This window comes from Brienomyrus brachyistius, chromosome 1 (genome assembly GCF_023856365.1).
Source record: "Brienomyrus brachyistius isolate T26 chromosome 1, BBRACH_0.4, whole genome shotgun sequence".
NCBI lineage: Eukaryota > Metazoa > Chordata > Actinopteri > Osteoglossiformes > Mormyridae > Brienomyrus > Brienomyrus brachyistius.
The window spans coordinates 35,714,492-35,736,647 of NC_064533.1; the positions used below are offsets into that span (position 1 = coordinate 35,714,492).

General features: G+C 44.1%; 1 protein-coding gene across 4 annotated transcripts in view; it reads left to right on the top strand.

The window, feature by feature from the left end:
* Positions 1–885: 885 nt before the first annotated feature.
* pard3bb (par-3 family cell polarity regulator beta b) overlaps positions 886–22,156 on the top strand; it is a 157,672-nt gene continuing 136,401 nt past the window's right edge. For 3 of the 4 annotated variants that reach the window (XM_049005888.1, XM_049005889.1, XM_049005887.1), the window contains exons 1-2: positions 886–1,984; positions 10,808–10,909. In XM_049005888.1, the coding sequence (XP_048861845.1) occupies positions 1,868–1,984; positions 10,808–10,909 (219 nt within the window). In that variant the 5' untranslated portion in view covers positions 886–1,867. The remainder of the gene's footprint in view (positions 1,985–10,807; positions 10,910–22,156) is intronic. The other variant, XM_049005886.1, reaches the window with a different exon arrangement.

Consider the following 22,156-nt stretch of genomic DNA (forward strand, 5'->3'; position numbering starts at 1 on the left):
CTGGGATGGGTCAGTGTCCCATCCAGGGTTGTTCCCTGCCTTGTGCTTGTACCCTCCAGCATAGGCTCTGGAACCACTACAACCCTCAAAAGGATAAGTAGTTTCAGAAGATGGATGGATAGAATATACAAATAAATTGGATGCTTTTCATTTTATTTTAGGTGTGAATGCCAGTGTAAGAGGCCAGCAAATTCCAGGAGTAACTACTTTTAGTAAAATAATTAATGCTTAAGGTAAAACTCATGGCAGGTCATTTAATATGTGTACTTATAAGTCATAAGACAGTTTTTACAGTGCCAATGGTCTGACATGAATGGATAAGAATATTTGATACAGATATTTTATTTGCAATTTGATATCACCAGTATGAACACTACCTGATGTATCACCAAATACATATATTTGTATCAGAAAATTTAATACGCTGGACATGCCTACACACTGTCCTTCTGGTTAACGTGACTGTCAGATAGAAACTCGAAACCCAATCTGTTTTTTTTTTTATTTAGACTGACACATGGATCATATTCACGATTACCTAATTTCACAGATTTTTTTTGTAAGAAAACAATACATATGACCATGCACACAGGGTTATTCAAACATTAATTTAGTTGATCATTATTTCCCTCAAAATCAAAACATAACAAAATGATTACCGCACCTACACTTTGCTTTGCTTATACAAAGTAAATCAATTAAAAAAAACTTATCATAGCAAATGAGCTCTGAGTTTCGGCTTCTTTAAAACACACTTGAATGTTGTTTATTAATGAGAGAAAGTTTGGCGTTGAATAGGTGGCAGTCAGGCTTGAAAATGCACTCTGCCCTTCAATGTGGAATTGGCGTACTGGCCCTTTAACAAACTTGCTGCCAGTGCCTCAAGTTTGTTTGGTTTGTGCGCAGCCATCTAGGAGTTTCGGACTTAAGGGTTCCTGCGGTTACAAGGATAACACATAGAAAACAGAAAATGTTGTTCTTGCTGTAATTATGAACGGAAATTGCCTGGACCCGAGCAACGGGAAAGAAAACAAGGGAAAGGAAGTAGAACTTCAGAAAAGACCACATACGGGACAAAAAAAATCGGGAATTGGAGAGCGATGCTGAAGTTATGCATGGTGTTTCTAGGTGTCGGTGTTTCGCAACACGGAGAACAGGATCTCGAAATATTCAGTGATAATTGAAAACGACTAGTTTTTCTAGTTCTCAATCATCATCCAGGTGGCAGAAATTGGCAGCATAGGTACGGAGCTCGGCGCTTTAGCTAACGTTAGCCGGCTAGCCACCTTCGCTGTGCCGTGATGTTCCCGAAGGCACGGTTGGTTGGTTGGTTAGTTAGTTAGTTTAGATAGATAGTTAGCCGAAAAGGTGCCGATAAAAAGCTTCTTAAGCTTCGTACCCGCAGACAGGGGATAAGCAGAGATGAGGAGGCTCGAGTGTAAAATACACCTTGTGAGAACTTCAGGACTTTAATGTTGGGATGCTTTACATGGACAGAAGTCCCTCACTGGCGGGCTATCTACAACTAGCTAATATCAGCTTCCGGTTTTAGGGTGTTTTATTTACTTAACGTAACGCTCGCTTATTTGCGCCGGCCATCAAAGTCAGTCTCAATTAAATACTTTTGATACAAGGAAAAAACTTCTTAGCTGGCCAGCAGTTTGACCTATAGCGTATTACCCGTCGGCTGCTGCTTTTTTTTTTTTATTTTTTATTAATTTTTTCCGTTTTCCCGATGACACCTGTTGCTCCAGCTTCCGACACACAGTGCGGCTGAAGCCGGAGCTGCGGGAGGGCGCAGCGGCTTTGCTGTCGGCCTGGGTCGCTGACCGTCGGTTCCAGAAACGTTCTGAATGAAAATAACAAGATGAAAGTGACCGTGACTTTCGGGAGGACCGGCGTGGTTGTTCCGTGCAGAGATGGGTGGACAGTGCGGGACCTCATACAGCAGGCTACCCAGAGATACAAGAAGATCGTGGAGCAGGTAGATATAACTCCTCGCCCATCTCACACAGTTTATCAGCGAAAAATCGCTGTATGTCCGACTTATTTATGCACCTGACCTTTTGATCCAGGTGTCCTGTTTAATAAATCAGGGGGTGTTGAATGTTGTTAGTTTTTTCTTTATTTTAGGCTTCATGACAACTGCAAATTGCCTAAAGGTGTACTATAAAGTACAGTTTGCTTAAGTTACTAACTACAATGAAATGTCATCACACACTTGCTGCGTTTTCGCAGGACTTAAGTAAATCAGATGATTGAACATAAGCTGTCTTCTCCACCATGACGTAATCGTTTCACTTTTGGATTTAGTTACAAGCTTGACAGTTTTACTTATTTTTTTTAAATTGAACTTGTCATTTGAATTTGTTTTAGCCAACTGGCAAAACGTTCAGTACTTTTTTTCTGAATCTATTTATAAATTGTTTTAAAGTATTATGATGTTATCCTTCCAACCACTTTTCTGTCTGTCCACTTTTATGCCCTGGTTAGGGCTGTGGGTAGGCCTGGATCCTAGCACAGGTATCATGGGGCAAAAGGCAGGGTGACACCTCGCAGCCTGCAGTTATAGCCTGTTTCACTGCTGTGGTTTTCTGAATTTGGCGAGTATGATAAGTGCAACTGTGTGACTTAGTATTTGCATGGATAAGTAGACTAAAGCAGATAAGTAATTGGTATTCATGATAGAAATAAACACAGATATCTTTGACGATAATTGTTTTGCTTATTGAAGTAAATAACTTTGTTAATGTGGTCTTCAGAGGTTAGCCCTGACTTTCCTCCCTAAGTTTCCAGTGAAAACCTTTTTAAACCATATAAAATATTATTCATCATAAATTTAGTTGTGATAAGGCTTCAGCCAGAACTCATCTAATTCTTTAAAAACAAACCTTTTTTGTTTTTGTTGAACACATCATCACAGGTTGCACTAGCTCTTTGTTTTGCCAATTTGTTGTCTTTCATGAATTAGCTCTGAAAATAATTGCACAATCAAGGCTTTCCTCTGTTCTAGACAGTGTTTTTAATTAGTCCCAGTTTATTTTCAATTGATAATAATGAAATAAAACTTTAAATAGGACTATGTAAGGATCACGTTTGTTATTGGGTATTTTTGGTGTTTGTATTCATAACTGCACTTGTCTGCTAGGCAGCACCTACTATCAGCAAATTATGTGAAACTTAAATCATGTTTTTATTTTATTTGTCAGCACTAGTTTGTTGCACTGCTCAAGAATTATTTTGGCACCTGTCTGTAGGAGACTTGCAGTGCTAATATTAAGCTTGAACTGGGGAGTCAATGATGTGACTTAAGCTGATTTAATAAAACATTTTACTCACTAGACAATCCGACATCCCACACCTGGTCCAGTTCAGCTGAACTATAATTACCTCTGGGTTTCTGTAGGTTTATGTAAATTAAAATAACATCTATATTTGATCACAATTTTTAATATTCCAGGACTTTTGGGAAATGAATCACTTCTGTGAAATCTTGGTCCGCTAAAATTAATTTATGGAAAATTAGACTTTGAGATGTAACAGATGGGGCAGGTGTAACATGTTGCAAGTAAAGCGTCAGCAACAACAACAACAACAACAACAACAAATTTATTTTTGTATAGCGCATTATCACAACATTACATCGTCTCAAAGCATAGGAGCATCCACACCCAAAGCCCCCAGTGAGCTTCGTATCCTGGTGAACCTCTGACCTGAAAGTACACCTGTATTGGTAAAGTTATTTTAACAGCAGAATGATACAGCTCTTTACGTTTAGGACCATTAAAACATATTGGTCCCCACATCAAACTTTATCTGTCAGATTTGGCACCTCTCTTTTATTATGCTTTACTTCACCATCTACCGGGTGTATAATTTCACACATTTATTCCATTATTTTGTGTTTTTATACCGTACCTGTAGCATGTAGGTGTCTTGCACGCTTTCTTTAAACTTCTGTAGTCCATATTGTCTTTTAATTTTTAAGCGTGTTTTGTGAATTGGCCTTATGGTTTTATTTGTTAATGTGTGATTGATAGTGAAAATTAAAATAATCAATTGGGAGATGCTTTTGGTCCAGGATAATTTTATTTATTTTTTTTGGGGGGGGGGGGGGGGGGATATGCTTTTCTGAATGTGCTGAAAAGTTTTTAATCCCTTCTCTTTGACACCCCCTCCTCACTGATGTAGAGCACATTGCTCCCATTTAAAACCCGGTGGGAGCTTGTATCTCTGGGACCAACATGAAGCTGCTCGTGCTGCCAGCCGTCTTGCCAAACTCTGCAGCCTGAGCAGCTGCAGGATAACAGTGAGTGCTTTGTGGTGGCTCATGGGGACCCGTTCTTTGAAATCGTCACACCTGTAATTTTGTGGTTTTAGTGCCTGGTAACCCTGGTGGATCTGGCACTACCTGGTAACAGGTGAAATGTCTTGAATGCTGACAGTGAGCATTCATTGTTTATGGGGCTTGCTGCCTCAGGACGCGCTGACACATCCGGCTGCAGTATTTCTTAGGGTGGAAAAAAGGGCCTTCAAATACAGGTTTATGCTTGAAAATGTGTAAAAGTAGCATAACAGTTGAAGTACTTATCCTGTTATGATTTTAACACAGTTGTGCGATGATGGCTGGATTTTTAGCCTTTTTTACCCAGAGCTGCTTGTCTCAAACCTTAAAAGTAGCGTTTGTGATAACTTGCATCATGTGGAAACCTTTTGTCTCAGTACTCATATACTCACTGAGTCACTTTGTTTTTACGCAATATATTCATAGAAGTTTGTGGGAATTTGCAGTTAAGACCCCCTACTACATTTAAATAGGCAATACAAAGACTTTTGTTTTCCCTCTATTTCCAGTTTTTCTAGAAATGTTGCTGACATTTTTTGTTTCCAAGTGTTGGAATCTGCAAGAGTTCTGTATCATCTGCCAGTGCCAGTTTATTTCTATATCAGAAAAATATTATTGACAAATTGTTTTACACAAAATTGACTCTCCTGTCTGCTTTTCCATTAGCGGTTGTCATCTTTGTTGGCAGATGAAGAGATCTAGTGCGGGTTCAGTCATGTCTTAGACTGTCTTCATCGATCATCTGACTTCACCCCCATGGGGGCGATGTCACCTTTTCCCCCTATGCAGCTTTATCCGGGCCGTCCCACGCACCCACCTGCTCGACCCCGCGTCGTGTGCTGTATTACATGGCTTGGACAGAGAACCATGTGATCCAGCATTGATTTGCTCCTCCTTTTCTAAATGAAATGGCCTGTTAGGTAGAGAGATGCTAATGTCATTTGCAAGTGGTCCCACACGCATGATTTATGTGCACTTGTACCTCTCTGATTACATTGCTGGGGTATCGAGCTGTTGGTCCTCCCTGTGTTAGATTGGCATGTTTCATCTTTCTCACTGAAAGATACGGAGACAGCGTGGCGAACAGAACCACATGAGGCGGGGAGTCTGCATCCCCCTCAAGCTCTGTTTCACTGGTGGATATGCGGGATGAAGAAACAGGACAATAGAAATCCTCCAGAATCAAGAAATTCTTTTATTTTCATGTTGGCAGGGAAAGGGGGGGGGAATGAATCCTTGCGTATAAGCATCTCACGGCACAGACGTTTGTGTGTGACATTAAAGGGCCTTTAATGGCCGTCACTGTAATACAGGGAGTGCGGAACATGACAGTCACCTGATTCATCCTTTGCCGCGTTTCTATTCTCACTGCCAGATTACCTTCCTTTAGCCGTGCTATCTCCCACAGGAGCATAGTTATTCTCCTTTTTTCCTGGAAAAGAGGTGTTATCGCTTTTCTTCTTAACTGCATATGCTGTTTTATTGGCGAATTAATCATTTTGCAGATGTTTTATATTAGCAACGGCTTATTATTAATAGCATTGGTCTTAGTAGCATAAATAAAACCCAATTCTAAAACGTGCTATTATCTGTACTGTATATGTTGTGGTGGCATAAATGTGATTAGAAATTCTTGCCTGCAATGCTTTGACTTGTTTTGAAGCTGATTAATCAGTGTAATGAATGGCCTTTCTGGGTTAGTATGGGTAATCATGCTTTGTGGGAGCCTGCTGACAACACAACCTTGCCAGTTGTCTGCATTGGTGCCGTCGTAGAATCTGTGCTGTGTGCCATACCTTCAAGTGACAATGCAATACCCCTGTTATCACTGTCGTGTAGAGTATGGGGAAGAGCGGTTAATTACCAAATTTCTTCCCGCTCCTGTCCAAGTCTTACTAACTTGCCCTTTCTTTGTTTTGTTATGCAAATGGTGCATTTTCTTACAGCTGTGTAATTATGTGTTTAATGTGTTCTAGGATTAAAGTGCAGTAAGCAATGGCCCGCGTTCATTACGGAATCCTGCAGTAATCTGCAGCGCTTTTCCTTGACGAGAGGCATGGTATTTCTTTCTGCTGGAGTGATATCATTTAAAGGGAGCCTTAAAGCTGCGATTCGAAGGGATTTGCTCTCTAAATATGGACTGCATTCACTGTAAGTCCTGCTGGAAAACCAACTTCGTGTTTCCGCTTTATTTTAAATATGCGAGGAGCTTCCAGCATCTGCTGAAAAAGACATTGCTGCTGCGACCCCTTTGCGTTAATGGCTGCCGTTTGTGCACCTGTGAGCTTGGCCTTTAGGGAATTTCTAGGAGGAAGGCCGGGGGGGTTTGTGTTTGTGTGCTGGCCTCCGTCCTGCGGCAGGGTGTGTGGACAGCAGGGCCAGGCCAAGCCAGGAAGTGCTTGGGAGTCATTCAGGAAGCTGTCGGGCAGCTCCGGAGAGCTCTTTAATTAGAAAGACCAGCGCAAGCCAGAGCCTCGCTGCTGTTTTTTCATTAAGTGCTCGGGGAATGACGAATGGCGGAATGCGGAGGTTGCAGCCAGAGGTGCTGATCCTACAGGTTACCTGACAGCCCTGCGAGAACACAAACAGTTAAATTAAGTCTCCAGTATGAAGCTTGGACTTTGTGCCCTATCTAATCAGAAATATCTTTGTTTTGATGGTTAGTACCTTTAGAGGTTACAGGTCTCTGGGCGTTGCCTGCTGTTATATGACTGCAGCAAAGTATTCTGGACCAGTCAGAACCTATAATAGGAGTAGTTAGTGAAATGAGGCTTTAGTTCACTTGTTGGTTTAACCCAGTTTCGATTGGTTACTTTATTGATTCCCTTTCGATTTGAGCCGGCAATGACTGACAGTGCATTCTAATCCAATTCCCATGGCTTTCAAGCCCTTGTTTCATCCATAATGAACATGTGCTCTGCTGTAAGTGCCTTAAGCACTGTGATTTGATATAGATTCATAGAAAGCCGTGTGCCATCGAGCCCTGCTCCCTTCCATTGGGCTCTTCTTCGCACCACATACTGGGTTTCTTGTAGCGGCAATTTGTGTCCAGCCTATGGAACTTTATTTCTGTGTTTGCTTAGGTTTAGGGTTCTGCCACAAAAGTGTGGATCTCAGTTGGCAACATGGAGAGACCTTGCTGTAGCAGCACAATGAATGTGGTACTTAAATGCTCTGTTTCCCACAAGTGTTGCTGCTATTTTGCAGATTATATCTTGAATTTTTTCAAACTCTTACGTTGTCTGTCTCCTTCCCTGTAATCCATATGAATTTCCAGCTCTTGTGCAGAGTACTGTTTCGCTGGCTCTGAAACATTGTGCTCCATCATTATTTTTGGACTAAGTAGAATCAGCAGTACCACTGCTTGTCCAAACACAAGGCAGCAAGCACAGCAAGTGTTTCAAATGACTGGTACATTTTTTTTCCTTGGAGAGGCTTATTTCCTGTATCTCAGGAGGCAGCCAGAGACCACCAATGATTCTGAAGCTGCCCTGATCCTGTTTTGTCCCTGATTAAATTTTCTTGCACATTGTTAAGTCTTAGGTACGTCGATGGGACATGAATGAGTTTTGGTGCTCTTAGGGCATGTTTAGTTCAGCTGAGTAATGATCCTCCTCCACTGACTAAACCCCAGGCAGACTAACGTCAGTGATGGTGGAGGGAAATGATCAAAGAGCTCAGGAACATTTGAGAAGGAGTCTGCGACAGAACTGCAGACTTAATCTGAGTCTGTTGAGTCATCCCTCTTATTTATACATAAGGTGGTTCCTGATGGTCATGGTCCAGGATTGCCCTTGGGTCAACCTGCAGCCCCTGCAGTGAAGCAGACAGCGAGGCGTGCGCCTGTGCCAGGCGGCTGGGGAATCTCATTTAGCTGCTGATTAAGCCCCCCGCTCGGAAGCAGGGGTGCCGTGCCGCAAAATATTCATTTCATTCCCTCTCTAACTAATGGAAAAGTATCTCATTCCACATGGACACACAGTGCCCGATGGGGTGAAAGGAGGGGAAAAATTACTTTTATTAAATTCAATTCAGAGCCAAATTATGGGATTTTTATGTGATGGAAAGCACGTTGCACAGCCAAAATGGTATGAGGGCTGGGGAGGGTTCAGCTGCGATAGACGGTACTGTCCGTTATAATGTTATTATTAGTATTGTTATTATTATTCCTTTGACAGTTATCATCACCATTGCCATCACCATCATCGTTGTTGTTATGTTTGCCAACGTTGCGAACACATTAGGTTGGGTAATGGACCCCTGACATCTTTTAACAAAGGCAAAAGCATAGCAGGATCCCTGCTGATCATTGTCATCGTGGTATCACAGGCGTTCCAGAGATTGACAGTATCTCATTACTGCTCTCCAAGGCTCCCTGCCCACCCCAGGCAGGCAGACAGGCAGACAAGCAGACAGACAGACAGACACTGTGTGCCGGCAGACAGACAATTTCTTATCCCCCAGCGTAATGTAGTGTCCTGCATGCAGAAATTTTGCATGCGAAAGTTGGCCTAACTGAACATTACAGGAACAGAATTCCTGAAGTTGCCAGACAGGTTTAGTGAGCCTGGAATGAAACGCAATCTGTGGAATGCCACCGTGTCAGTTTAGCCAGTGTGCTTTCTCATATTCCTCACCTTTCCGTCACTTATTAATAGACACAATTGGTCATCTCCACTGCCTATTCCTTATTTCATTTGCTGTAAGCTTCTGTATCTAGCCAGCATTCTTGTTTCCTGTTCTTTTCTTCACACAGTTTGAGTCTATTATGAGGTCAGCAGCTCTCTAGAGCATGTGTACAGTGGCAACACTGGCTGAACAAAGACGACTTGAAGTTTTACCACATTCCCTTTCTGTTATGTGACTTAGCTTGTGACGTATGCTGTGCATTGACCTGGAAATAATCAGGGTGTAAACTGGAATCCCGGGTAGCGCACTAACCTCCAGAAAACAATGTCTCTCAGACTGCCCTCAGAGCTAACCGCCAACTATTCAAACATTGCCACGTTCACCTGTAACCTGAGAGTTGTACCAAATGGCATTTTCCCAACCCAGGCCAAATAAGTTCCTATTTGCTATCATTGAAGCATTCCTGAGTCGTTGGATGGATGGATGAATGAATGGTGGTTGAGAGCAAGAATCGTTGGGATTTGCATGTATCACCCTTTAGAACTGGCACTGTTCTTGCCGACACAAAGGAGAATTGAGGGCAGTCGGATGGGGTTCCTGTTTTCTCCCTGTTGGTTGCTGTGTTCCTTATGAGCTTCTCATGGGCGGTGCCTTGTCATGACAGTTAGAAATGAACTGGCAATCTGAGCACATGCCTCTGTTCTGACCTATTTTTATCACCCTGTTGTTTTATGCATGGTTTTGGTAATAGGTTAAAGTAGCTCAGTGACTGTGGCCTGTCGAGGTCACATCCAGCTCTCTGAGCGAGAACTGTGAACTTTACCATCTCGCTGGCTTGGGTTTCCCCGGATCACTTTGGGTTAGTCTTGCTTTCTGTTTTTCTTTTGGCAGCAGGAGGAAAGCAGGGTGCTTGGGGAATTGCCCAGAGCTTGTATGTGCGTGTGCGTGTGTGTGAGTGTATATGGGCAGGTCCTGCAATGAACCAGCATTTTATCCCCATCCCATTCTGTCCATCCTTACCATGTGATTCTCTGGAGAGAGTACCAGCTGACCATAACTAGATGAGCAGTCTGGTTTGGAGACAGGAATAATTTGCATAGTTCTCTTAAGCAGGACAAATCAGTAATTCACTTCTGAGTCCTCATACAGCGTGATGGTATGAGATTTGGCTGGATTCGTTTTGAGCTATGACTGCAATCACATTTGGCTTGCTGCCTGTATTGATTGTTCAAGCATCAACACGGACTAACGGTGTTTAAGGGGGATAACTCCAGCAGCGTGAGCTGAGGCTCTGCTTGAGTAATGTGTTTGTTAAACGTACTGGTGGGGAAGCTCGTTTTTTTCATCTGAAGTACGTCCCGTAATCTGTTTGCGTAATGTCCGAATGGTGTTATGAAGATGTTAACCACTATCTGGTGGTGTTTTTCAGTTTACAGTCAGTGGGCTAATGGCTTCATGACATTTTGAAATGGCTCTGTTACCAAAAAAAGTAACAAAAAAACTATATGCTTCTCTACATCTTATGCTTATGAACTTCATAGGGCTTCCTCTATGGTAACCATTTCATTTGTTAGATCCTATATAGTGCTGTATAATATATGTGAAGCATGAACTAGTATAATTAATGCTCACTTTGCTGGTTAATTGTACAGATGGTTTGAAATTTAGCTAAATTAGTAAAGGAAACCTGTCCATCATGCTCTTTCGGCCATTAAAACGCAGTGTTTTACAATACCTTCGTCACACATTTTTTTGTTTTTGAGGAAGATTGGTGTTGTGATGGCTGTACTGTGAGTAAAAGAGGATGTTTGATTTCTCTTTTCTACAATGCAGGATGGGGACTTTCTGGTTCGAACCCACCACTTGGAGTACTGTGATGGGGGCATCTTGGACCCTGATGATGTGCTCACTGACCTTGTTGAGGACAAGGATAAGGTAGGCCTCTCTGCCTTGTACCAGCTCCCAGTCTGCAGGAAGAGCTCCATTCCACACTCAGATCTCTGCTGTCTCATCCCCGTGTGGTGATGCTCGTGTTGGATGGTATTCATCTGTGGGCCTGTTCAGAGTGGACCATTTTCTTTGTGGTTGTCATCGGAAAGAGGCAGTCAAGTGAACAATTCAGGACTTGGGACAATGTAATAAGGTGATTGGATTGCAGGGTCTTATTGCTGAACTTTAGGGCTGTTTTTAACTGGGCTAGAGGACATTTTCCTCATAATTGAATTGCCTTGGACGTTTGGTCCCTATCAGATGAGAAGTTTTAGAATTTGCAGTACTAGTTAATATTGTTCTAGGTGGCGGCAGACAAACGACGTCCCCCTCGTTGAGGCCTGAGCACGTATTAAAACGCGGGGTGTCTCACAAGCTGCTCGGTGCCGGAGTTCATGCGGAAATGGGTTTGTGCCGCCAAGGTGAAGCCAGGTGAACGAAGAGGAAAATTACCATGCTGACTCTCGCTAATGGGGGGTGTGGGGACACGCTGAGCATGACAGGGCCTGCATGCGTAATGTTTACAGACGCACCCAGCTAAGCCGTTTAGATCATAGGGAAGGGGCCCCACGTTATGATATACCAGATATGCCAGAGCCCTTCCTACACATGCAAATGTCATTAGCGCCTTTTATTAATGCGTGCCTAATAAAACCTGAGCTATTTCCTCCTTTTAGTTATTGTCGTTCACTCGATATGGCAGATTTTTGCACAAGCTGTCCCACAAAATGAGAGTTTAATTGGAGTGAATTAGAAGGGCTCGTATTTCAGCGATTATTAGTCATTCCATAAAATAGGACAAAAGACAGAATATTAGTTTTATGGGGGGAAAAGAAACACATGATAATGATGTAATATAGCATGAGCTGTAGGGTTAGACTATCTGTATCTCCACTGCAGGTCCGTGTTCCGCTTGGGATGCTATTGGGCCAGGGTGGGGTGGGAGGGGCTTGGTAGTGTTTTTGTGGAGACCATTGTCTAGCACTCCAAACTGCAGCTACCACTTCTGCTTTTTTGCTTCTGCCATGTTGTTCAGAAATGGCCACTGTGGCCTAACAGTGCCTGCTCCTTTGCACCAGAGACGGTCTGTCTGCATGCTGCGTGAGGTTTCCTCACATTGTCCCATCCTTTCCAAGGCAAGTAACGATAAGTAATAAATAGAACTAAATACAATTACGTGCGCAGGGAATTGTAGATCTTGAGTGAATATAAGCCGGAGGCTTTAATTAAAATGAGCCAAAGGAGGAATGACTTGGCTTTGCAATCTAGCAGGTTTAGCTTTTTAAAGTATAACGTTGCATAGCTGGCCATCTCAATCTGCTCAGCCTGAGGTCATTGGCATTTGCTGCAGAATGTCTGAGTAAGAAGTGTCCGTGTGGCTTGAGTCAGCGCTAAAGTCCAGTGATCTGTGGAGGCCATCACTGATGGAGATTCCAGTTATTCCCAGTACCTGCTTTCCTCCTCGGATTCCTGTAGCCCATCGGCACACATGGTATTGCCACTAAAGGGAGGCTGTAGCCGCATTCAGAGACCTGCCCAGGCTGCGCTGTAGCGTGTTCCCCTCTTGCAGGGCTCCTTGGTGGTTTATGCCATGAAAGCTGCTTCCCTGCCTGGCGAATCTACCTGCGCAAGAGACCTGCTACCTTATGGTCACCATGCCGCCCATGCTGCCGTCTTATGTGTGGGAAAGTTTAGCAAGGGAAGCATAGAATTCTCTGGCTCCTTCCTCTGTGTCTCTGTTTACGAGGACCTGTCTGTTTGTATGTGTCTCGGGGTCTGCCTGCATGTGTACCCATCTCTTAGGTTTGCTAATCCAGCTACTGGGCCTCACTAATGTGTGTAAACACATGCGATTCTTGAAAAAGACCTGCCCCACTTTCCGAGAGACTGCTTGCTTGCTGCCCTTAGATAATATATTCTTAAGATGTGCTAATGGAATGCATGCGATACATATTTATAAATCTGGAAGCACAAACGTGATGCTTCACCAGATACTTAGTCAGCATACTTGGAATGATCCTGGAATATTCATTTTCTAACATGATTTCAAAACAAACAAAAATTATGATTATCTCGGAAGGTGAAAAGTTCTTAATGTGTATTATTTATATATTAATATGAAGGCAATAACATCTGAGAAGTGCAGAAGTTGCGTATTCTTTGGGAAAAATAATTGTGATTTAACTGAAATAAAATGCTTTAACCCTCTACTGCCCCCTTGAGTTAGATTATGGAACTGAAGCTTATTTTCATCTCCATATCCTGTCCAATAAAGAAAGAATACCAATCCAAAGAAATGCCGCTTTCTCTGCATCTTTCTGTAATACTTCAGCTTACAGTGTTTTGGAGTTTTTTTTTTTTTTTTTTTTTTTTAACGATATTTAGGAAACAGCCCCGGATTTGTATTCCCTTAAAGGTTACCACATAATGGGAAAAAGAGAAAACATTGTTGTTCGCATGAAATGATATTGATGTGTGTGCAGAAGGTTAATTAAAACCTGCAGTCATTCATCACGGTGCGGCGTGGTCCAGACGCCCCGCGGAGCCCAGAATCAATCACGCCGCTCGGCTGGCCGCTCCGCTCGTGTGCGCCTCCCCGTCACCCGCGTCACACGCGGAGGACCGGGGCCGTGGCCTGGAGAAAGCACTCTGTTTCCTGCGGCTGCCCAGGCTTGTCAGGAGCCAAACTTTGTCCGCGCTCACGGTGTCTTGTGGCCTCTCCTGGGAGTCACAGCATGAGATGTTTTATTAGTTGAGTTTTGGTGCTCTGATGGAATATTGATGGTCTCTCTTTTCAGTATTTGACGTTTTGTGGATGGGGCTCTAGTGGAATATATATTATATTGCATTATATTTTATGAGGAATGCCCACGTCATCTTCAGACTTCTTATTTCGTTTGATAAACCGTAAATAGGAACATCAATCTTTATTCCTAACAGGTGCTAATTGATTAAAAAATTATATAAATGATTTGTATATAAAAGCAAATAAATGGATAAAACACATGATGTCATCTTTACATGTAATAGAAATGAAGTGCTTGCAATCCCAATGATTGCTTTTCCTAATAAGCTATCCCTCTGACAGATTATCCGAAAACACAGGGACTGCTTATCGAATAGTCGCAGACACATATTAAGTGAAGTCACAATCTGCCTTGTTGAATTTGAATGGATTCTGGTACAAAGTCATAATTTATGTAATTTCCATTTAGGAAAGTACTGATTTCCTGTTGGTTGCAGTCTTTGGAAGATCAACATTGTCCCGCTTTTCCTGTTAGGTTGTGTTGCTTTCTTATTAGTTTGTTAAATTACTTCTGTGCAGGTTATTGTAAAACTGGAGCCTTGAAACAGATTTATCTATTCAGCCGCCAGAGAATGCTTCTCAGTTCAGTGATGTATGTCTGAATGAGGAGGGCGGCAGCTAAGAATCCAGATGATACCAGACCTGCTGAGTGTGGCAAGTCATGAGAAGGGGTTCTGTAATCTAGGCATATGCTCGAAAAATCTTCATTATTAACTATTAACCATTTAGTGACAATATTAAATGTAGTAATATCCTTGCAGAGAAATGTCATAGATATATAAAAAAATAAATATAAATCTTGCGTGTTTGAGGGAGGGCGGCACAGTGGTACTGGGACCAGGGTTCGAGTTCACCATGGCTCCATATGTTTACTCCGGTTTTCCCCCCACAGTTCAAAAACATGCTAAGGTTAATTGGACTTTGCCAGATTGCCCATAGGTGCGCATGTGTGAGTGAAAGGTGTGTGAGTGTGCCCTGCGATGGGTTGGTGCCCCATCCTGGGTTGTTCCCTGCCTTGAACCCGTAGCCTCCAGGATAGGCTCTAGACCCCCCCCGCAATTCTGAATAGGATAAGCAGTTACAGTAATAACAAGCATCATAACTGTTGTGTGGATATTCTGAATTTATCCTCCATTGGAGCTGTCAGCTCAAGGAGGACTTTTAGAACCCAGGTAGAATACAGTCTTGCTAAATCACAGTACTGAAAATCTTCTAGGTTGCTATGTTGAATGCAACAGCCAGAATGTTAGGAGGCCAGTACAGCTGTAAGGCAGGTCCCACGTTACCGCAGCACATTGCCCCAGGACTTGTGTATGTTGCAGCTGCCTGTGGGCAATCCTGCTCCCTCCCTGCCACTTTGGAGGTTTGAGGATGGAGGCTTATATCACTGGTCTTTCGCTGCGAAAACGCAATATTAAAAATAATCTGTTTATTGGTATTTTAGTTAACAGACAGTGTGTACAATATACAAATTGTGTCGTGCAAAATATTGCAAAATACAGAATTTTCATGCATGCATATAATAACAAGACACAAAGTATAAAAGCAATATACAGTGCAAGTATCAAACAGCGCAAAGCTGATTCGGATGGTAATTGTTGACGTCATATATTAGACATAATCCAGATAAGGAAGCAATGAATTAAGAATTAATAGAATGCCTAGCCTCTGCTTAGTCAATGAAAGGTTGCCAAGCCTTATGGATTTTCTCAATGGAACCTCATAAAGTGAACCATACTTTTTCCAGTTTGAGGTACTGCATAACGTCTTTGATCAACGAACCCTAAGTGTGAGGCTGTGCCTGTTTCCAGCTCAGTAGGATTAATTTACGTACTAAAAGGGCCATGAACCTTGGCACGGTGGAAGCGTGTCCTCTAAGGGGACTATCCTCCCCGGAAACACAGCGGTTTTTACCCTCTCACCCCATCAAAAGACTCAGCAAGTTTAAGCTTATCTGTGCTGCGTTTTTTCCTTTGTTTTTAATAACCGAAATGATCCTCCGCCGCGGTTTCATTTTCAAGCTGTTGATTATAGGTTTGTCCCAATGAGTTAAAAGCCATTTATTTCGGGTCCCGCAGCCAGGCTCTGCTGTTCCTCCACTGCTGCTTTGTACAGGCCGGAGATGCCCGCGACTCGAGTGCTATGATTGGATTACACTGCTTCCCTGTGCAATCCCCATTAACCCTCAGCGGGGGACCCGTGTGATTGGCTCACCTTAGAGCCGACTGATGAATATTCAGTGGAGAGGAGGCATAAGTGTAATGCCATAATCAGCAAAATCTCTCACCCCCAGACCCTGCCCCGCAGGAGCCAGTGCCAAGCCGAGAGCCTGCAAGACTGGGCATCTGGTTCAGTCAATTAAACACTTACCTGCTCCCCACAGGTTCTCTGAACAGGCACTGCTGCTCACTGCTCATGCACATGTATTTGGAGGATTTCGAATGGTAGCCTTAAATGTGGACATTGCAGCGAGCCTGACCTGCGTACATATTGACAGATAGAGTCAAAGTTAATGTAGAATAACATTAAATGGTGTTTTGAATTCATCTCTGCTGACCTATGTTCAGTCTGCCTGTTTCCCCTCAGTACACCATATGATATTCCATAGCTCTTGTGTGACACAGGTTCTGTGCACCAGTGTGCGTTAATGGGCCGCTCTTGATAAGGAGTTGTTAGAGTGAGAAAATAATTGTTAGAGGCATTAAAATCATGGCAGTCATCTTGCAACACCTAGTTATCTAAAACAGTGTTTCTCAACCTGGTCCTCAGGGACCACCAGACGGTCCTTGTTTTTGCTCTAGACCTGAGAGGGAGCAAAAATGAGAGCTGTTTGGGGTCCCCGAAGACCGGGTTGAGAAACACAGATCTAAAACACCATCTTTCAGTGAGTAATTTCCTGCCTGATGACAGCTCAGGTCTCTGTGTGTGACAACCCCCGCCCCCCCCCCCCCCTCCATCTGTCTGTCTGTCTCTGTGCTCTGTCCCCCCCCCCCCCCCCGTCAGTACGTGCTTGGCTCCAGCCGGGGCACATTCTGTGGGGGGCTGTATGGCTTTGTGGGGGGCTGTGGCGCTGGCGTCCACAGCCCCGTCGCCTGGCCCAGACGTGGAGGCGCGGGAGGCGGGCACCCCGCCGCGTGGCCAGCATGTCCCCCGCACGGCCCTCGTGAAAGGCTCCCACTTTTGTCACATTGTAGGCTTTGTGTTTCGGAGGGACAGCAGGCGGCATGCTGTACAGCATTAGCTTGAATGCCTGCCGAGCGTGTGAGCTGTGTATCGCTGGTGTTGCGGCGAGACACCATGGCTGGTGGCATTCGTTGCGTGTCACACCGGTTACTGGTCACTGCGGCTCTTAGCTTCCGCATGCCTTAGCTGCTGCCCTGCGTGTGGGTACCATAGACTTTGTACATAGTGGTGTATCTGCAGGCAGGCCTGTAATGGTGGCGTCTGGTGTCATGCTGGCACTTCTGAAGGCAGCTTGGAGGACAGTGAGTCAGGAGCTGCTTCTTTTTCAAATTTGTCTTTTTAATATTATTTTGCACAAACTTTCTTCTCAGCATTACCTTACTGAAGACCACTTTTCTACTGGCACTAGGAAAAATAGAATTAAAGAGTCCTTAATTAGGACTTTAACAAATTAATATTGTGTTCACGTTTGTGTGTGTGTGTGTGTGTGTGTGTGTGTGTGTGTGTGTGTGTGTGATATATATTTTATCCTGCTATATGTATTTTTTTATGCTAAAATTATCGGGCTGATATCTTTAGATGAGGTTGCTTAAATATGAAACTTGGAATTGGCTAGAATAAAGCAGCTTCTGGTTATTCAGAAACGTTTGCATGCTCGCAGTTGGATAAAGTCCCAGAAGCGAGTTTGCCAGGCACAAGCAGACTGGCAATCTGAATGGGAGTTTTGTCAGTTGTGATAGATCGTTTCACTAGCTGGGATATTTTTTTTCTACCTTTTCTCCCTCTCCATTCTTCACATATTGGTCAATTAAAATGTAAAAAGGCTAAGTAATTGTCACCTTTTTAATGGAACGTTTCTATCGCCACTGCATCAATGAAATCAGAGTAGTTAGCTGAGTCCTTTTGTACTGTTGCAGCGTTAACCGTGGCGTGCTGGTTTTTAGGCTGCAGCAGTTTTCAGGGCTCCGTGGCTTACACTGCCAGTGCTTTAAATAAGGACACGTGCACATCTGTACAGGTTGGCCTTTGTGCGATCTGCATTCCCTGTGTCGGCAGCTTGCAGCTGATCTTAGAAGCCGCCACGCCATGATCCTGATGCTGTACTCGCAGGATTTCTTCCTGCCTGCGTGCTGAAATTGTGTCATTGGGTCGCTCGTGTCAGCCTTATTTCCCCCCCCCCCCTCCTGCACACCTTGATAAAGCTGGGCCTGATGAAGCCCGTTGACTGGGGGTGGGAGTCATGCCGTAATCCTGTGAGAGCGGAACGGCGGCGAGAGCTTTCTGAGGAGCCTGTGATAACGCTACACTGAGCTCCGCGGCTCTGGCCTCGCTCTCCTCCCCTTCGCCTGCCCAGCCTTTCCTTCAGCGTCCTCTCATTAGGAGAAATGATTTTCCTCCCTCTCTCTCTATAGCATCCCACACTCTAGCATATTTTTTGGGCTGGGGATTCTGTCCTTTTTTGTCGATCACTACCTGGTTAATGTGGAAGCAGCTGCATTTAGCCTGACCACAATGAAGGGTGCAAACCTGCAGACACCACAAATATAACTCCTACTGGACAAACATGAAAGGTGATTTGAAATATGCACTTTATATGATAGCTGGAAGCTGTATGTAAGCAATAAGGAATTAAAAGATTATTTTTTGTTTTTGCTTAGTTTTTTTCACTTCATTTTGTGTGCATCACTACATGTAGTCGGTTGTACTGATCAGAGGATTGTGTTTTTTTTTTTTTATTTATTAAAATTGCTGCTAACTGGACACACGTTGCACCATAAGTAGCTCATCCATCTATCCATCCATCCATTCATCCATCATCCAGCCCCTTGTCTTTGTCAGGGTTATGGAGAGCATATTCCAGGCAGCACAGGACACAAGTGTCAGGTACACAATGGAGGAATGCCAGCCTCATGAGCATATTCTCACACACACACACACACACACACACACACACACACACACACTGACTCACTCAGTCATGTCTTCCAGTAGATAATATTAATGTTAGATGAGATTCTTGTGACCCCACCCCCTTTCTGTCATGGACAATAACTCTGAAGTTCTCCCACAACAAAAATTACGCATCATAACTGGTGAAAGACACAGCCTGAGCTGGAGGTGGAGCCTGAGCTGGGTCACTCACTGCTCACACCCCATAGCATCCATCTCTTCAGAGTAACTTTGGCCTCTGTTACATTACCTTTGTACCTCCATTCACTAAACCACTCACGCCACAGCAATCCAAGAGCCAGAGGGGGATAAGATGGCAGATCTAATCTGTGCTTAACACCTCATTCTCTTTTTTATTTAACATTGATAGACATCCACATCCTTAAAAAATTGTACATCAATTTGAAGATTAAAATCTAATTTCACGCGGTATTTTTCATTAAAATGCAGCCGCTCCCCCGCCCACCTGTCTTAATTTTCCCATTAATTACCAAAAGCCAGCACCATTAGCGGTGTTATACATGTAAATGGCGGTACCAATTGGCCAGCTGCTCCTTTGGAATCCCTTATGACTTAAATGTTTAGGCTCTGATGTATCCCTGCTGTCTGTGAAACGTCTGTCTCCTGAATGATGCGACCCTGTAATTACTGTTGATATAAATTAGCCTGTTAGCGCCGTGTGAAATAGTTGGTCGGGGGCTTGCTAAGGGGATGTAGTTCATTGGGTAGCCTGAACAGGGTGGCTTGGTCAGTGTGACTGCTTCCTTTGCCTTGTAAAGGCTGTATTGTCCCCGGACTTCACTCTGTACTGGTTTGTTGGTGCGTGGCTGCGCCTGCCTCAGCTTCACCTGTTGCAGCTGTACTTAATGTCACCTGTCAGCACATTTAGTAGGTCATTCTGTCAAATTCTCTACCATCACTTAAGCAGACAGCCATCAGCCTCCAATTCAGACCGCAGGTTATATAACAAAAAACCATTTTAATGTTTAAAGCAGGTGGCAGCACTGTCAGTATTAGCTTCCTATTTCTGTCTTTGACGTAACAGGTTAGTTTTGCATTTCCCTGAAGTCTAGCCACCCTCGGTAGCTGAGCAGACTGACGTATCTCACGGCCCGCGCAGTATAAATGTGGAGGAGCTGTCCCATGCTTTGTCCGGCTGTCCCTGCCAAGGCGACATGTCGAATGAGCCCCTGAATCATTCGCCATTCGTTGCTGAGCTTCCGTGTTTGTGGTGGTGCTTAGTAATTCGTGGTCAGTCGGTATATCCCACGGTGTAGAGATATGTGGCGCTGAATTGGGGATCATGTGTTGATGTTCTTCTGGCTTTTGCTTTGCAGCATTATGCGTGAGTGAATCATTCTGGATTGAGTCGCTGTGTGGGTTCTGTACCGAGCATTCTGGGAGGCCTGTGTGGACCATGTGCCCACGAACACATTACAAACAAGGGAAAAATCAATCATTGCATCATATATAAAGGCTTGACTTTGGAAATTTGCTGGCAGAACTGAATTGTTTTATTTCAGTGTATTTGTGTGTTTTTTTTTTACACACCCACAGATACTTGGACTTGATTCTGGGAATAATTGGCTTATTGATTTATATCCAGGTTACTGAGAAACCGAGAGCTGAAATGATACCTTCAGGCTCATCGCATCTTAAATGGTGCCCAGGCACAACAAATCACAGCTAAGGAGTGACTGTGTAGCCGGTGGGTGGGGGCGTGGGGTTTGGATTGAGCCATTAGGCTATTAAAATAATCACAGTGATGTATAGTCCTCTGTGGAATACAGCGTGCAGCTCACTCTGTTCCCATGTGACCTTTTCCTTACTTAACCCAGGGGAGCTGACTGCCCTCAGACTGTACTGGTTCCCCCCCCCACCCCATTCCCCTGCTTTTGTCCTGTGAGTGTGGAGGGCTCCCGGCAAGTTGGGGGTTGGCTTGAGGTCTGCTGTCAAATTCCCTGCCACTGAGTAAGGGGGAATTGCCCCCCCATATTGAGGCAGGCCTTAAATGAAGACTGCATGCTGGTGGTTGGTTACTCGCACGGCCGAGTCTCAGGTGGGTCCTCGCGGTCAGTAGATAGGGGCTCGGCCACGGGGATCGCTGTGCCGGCTGTCAGGGCTGGCTGTCAGTGCCTGACTTGCTAACGGAGCCCCAAGCGAGCGAATGCATGCGTAGCTGTCAGTCAGCTGGCTTCCTCAACGTGACGGCCTATTATCGGCCTGTGTCACCTGTGCTCCCGCACAATGGCTAAGACCGCCGCCGCCGCCACCGCCAACCCATGAAATTAATTTGCTTCCACTATAATCACAGCCCCGTCCTTAATCCCGTCTGTCAGGCCTTCCCAGTAGTACAGCAAATAAGGTCCAGTCTGCATGAGTGATAAATTATCACCCCGACGGCCGGGATCCTTCGCTTGTTGTTATTCTTTGTTTTACAGTGGCTCTGTACCTGTGGTCTTCTTTCCGTTAAGCTGCCCTGAACTGCACTGGATTTATTTTGGAAGAAGGAATGGTGTGTTTGCCTTATACACACAAAAACCTGGTGCAGAATATTCAACTGAAGAAAAGTAGAATGTATATAACATATAAAACGTATATAACGAAATGCATTTATGTAGAGTGCCACGGAATTGCAGCTGCTTGGAGAATGTACGGTAAACGTGATTATAACAGCATGATATGTTATTAAAATCAGCCACTGTTTGTTTCTTGGGGTCCTTCTCAAGAGATTGTAATGAGCTGAAATAATGAGTACAGGTCACTGGCCGCAGAGCCCAGATTTAATGACAATCTTCCACTCTCCCTCATTTTCAAACCGGAAGGTCACAAGTCACCTTTATATTTCAAGTCAGTAGATTGTATCAACTAATGTCCTCAGTATGAAAATGTCTCAGAAAAAGCCTCCTTTTTCCATATTTGTGGTAGCAGACCAGACGCTAAATATGGTGACAGCTATTGGCCATTACTGACAGTAATGATAACGCTGCACATGTTTTCAGTGTATTCTCTCTCCTGTTTGTGTTTGGCTTTCTAATGGCGATTGTATTGATTCTGCTAATGTCTGCGACTAGGGATCTGCTCGTGTTCAGTGCCTTGACCCCTCATCTCAGGTGGGACGCATTAGCGGTGACCTTTTAACCTGCGGCCTCTCCTCTGCTGGCCCAGAGCTGTATAATCGCCATTGTGCGCTCTGGCGCATGTCACATGACTGCCGGCACACGGGCCACAGATTGCTTTTGTTGGCGCTCCGC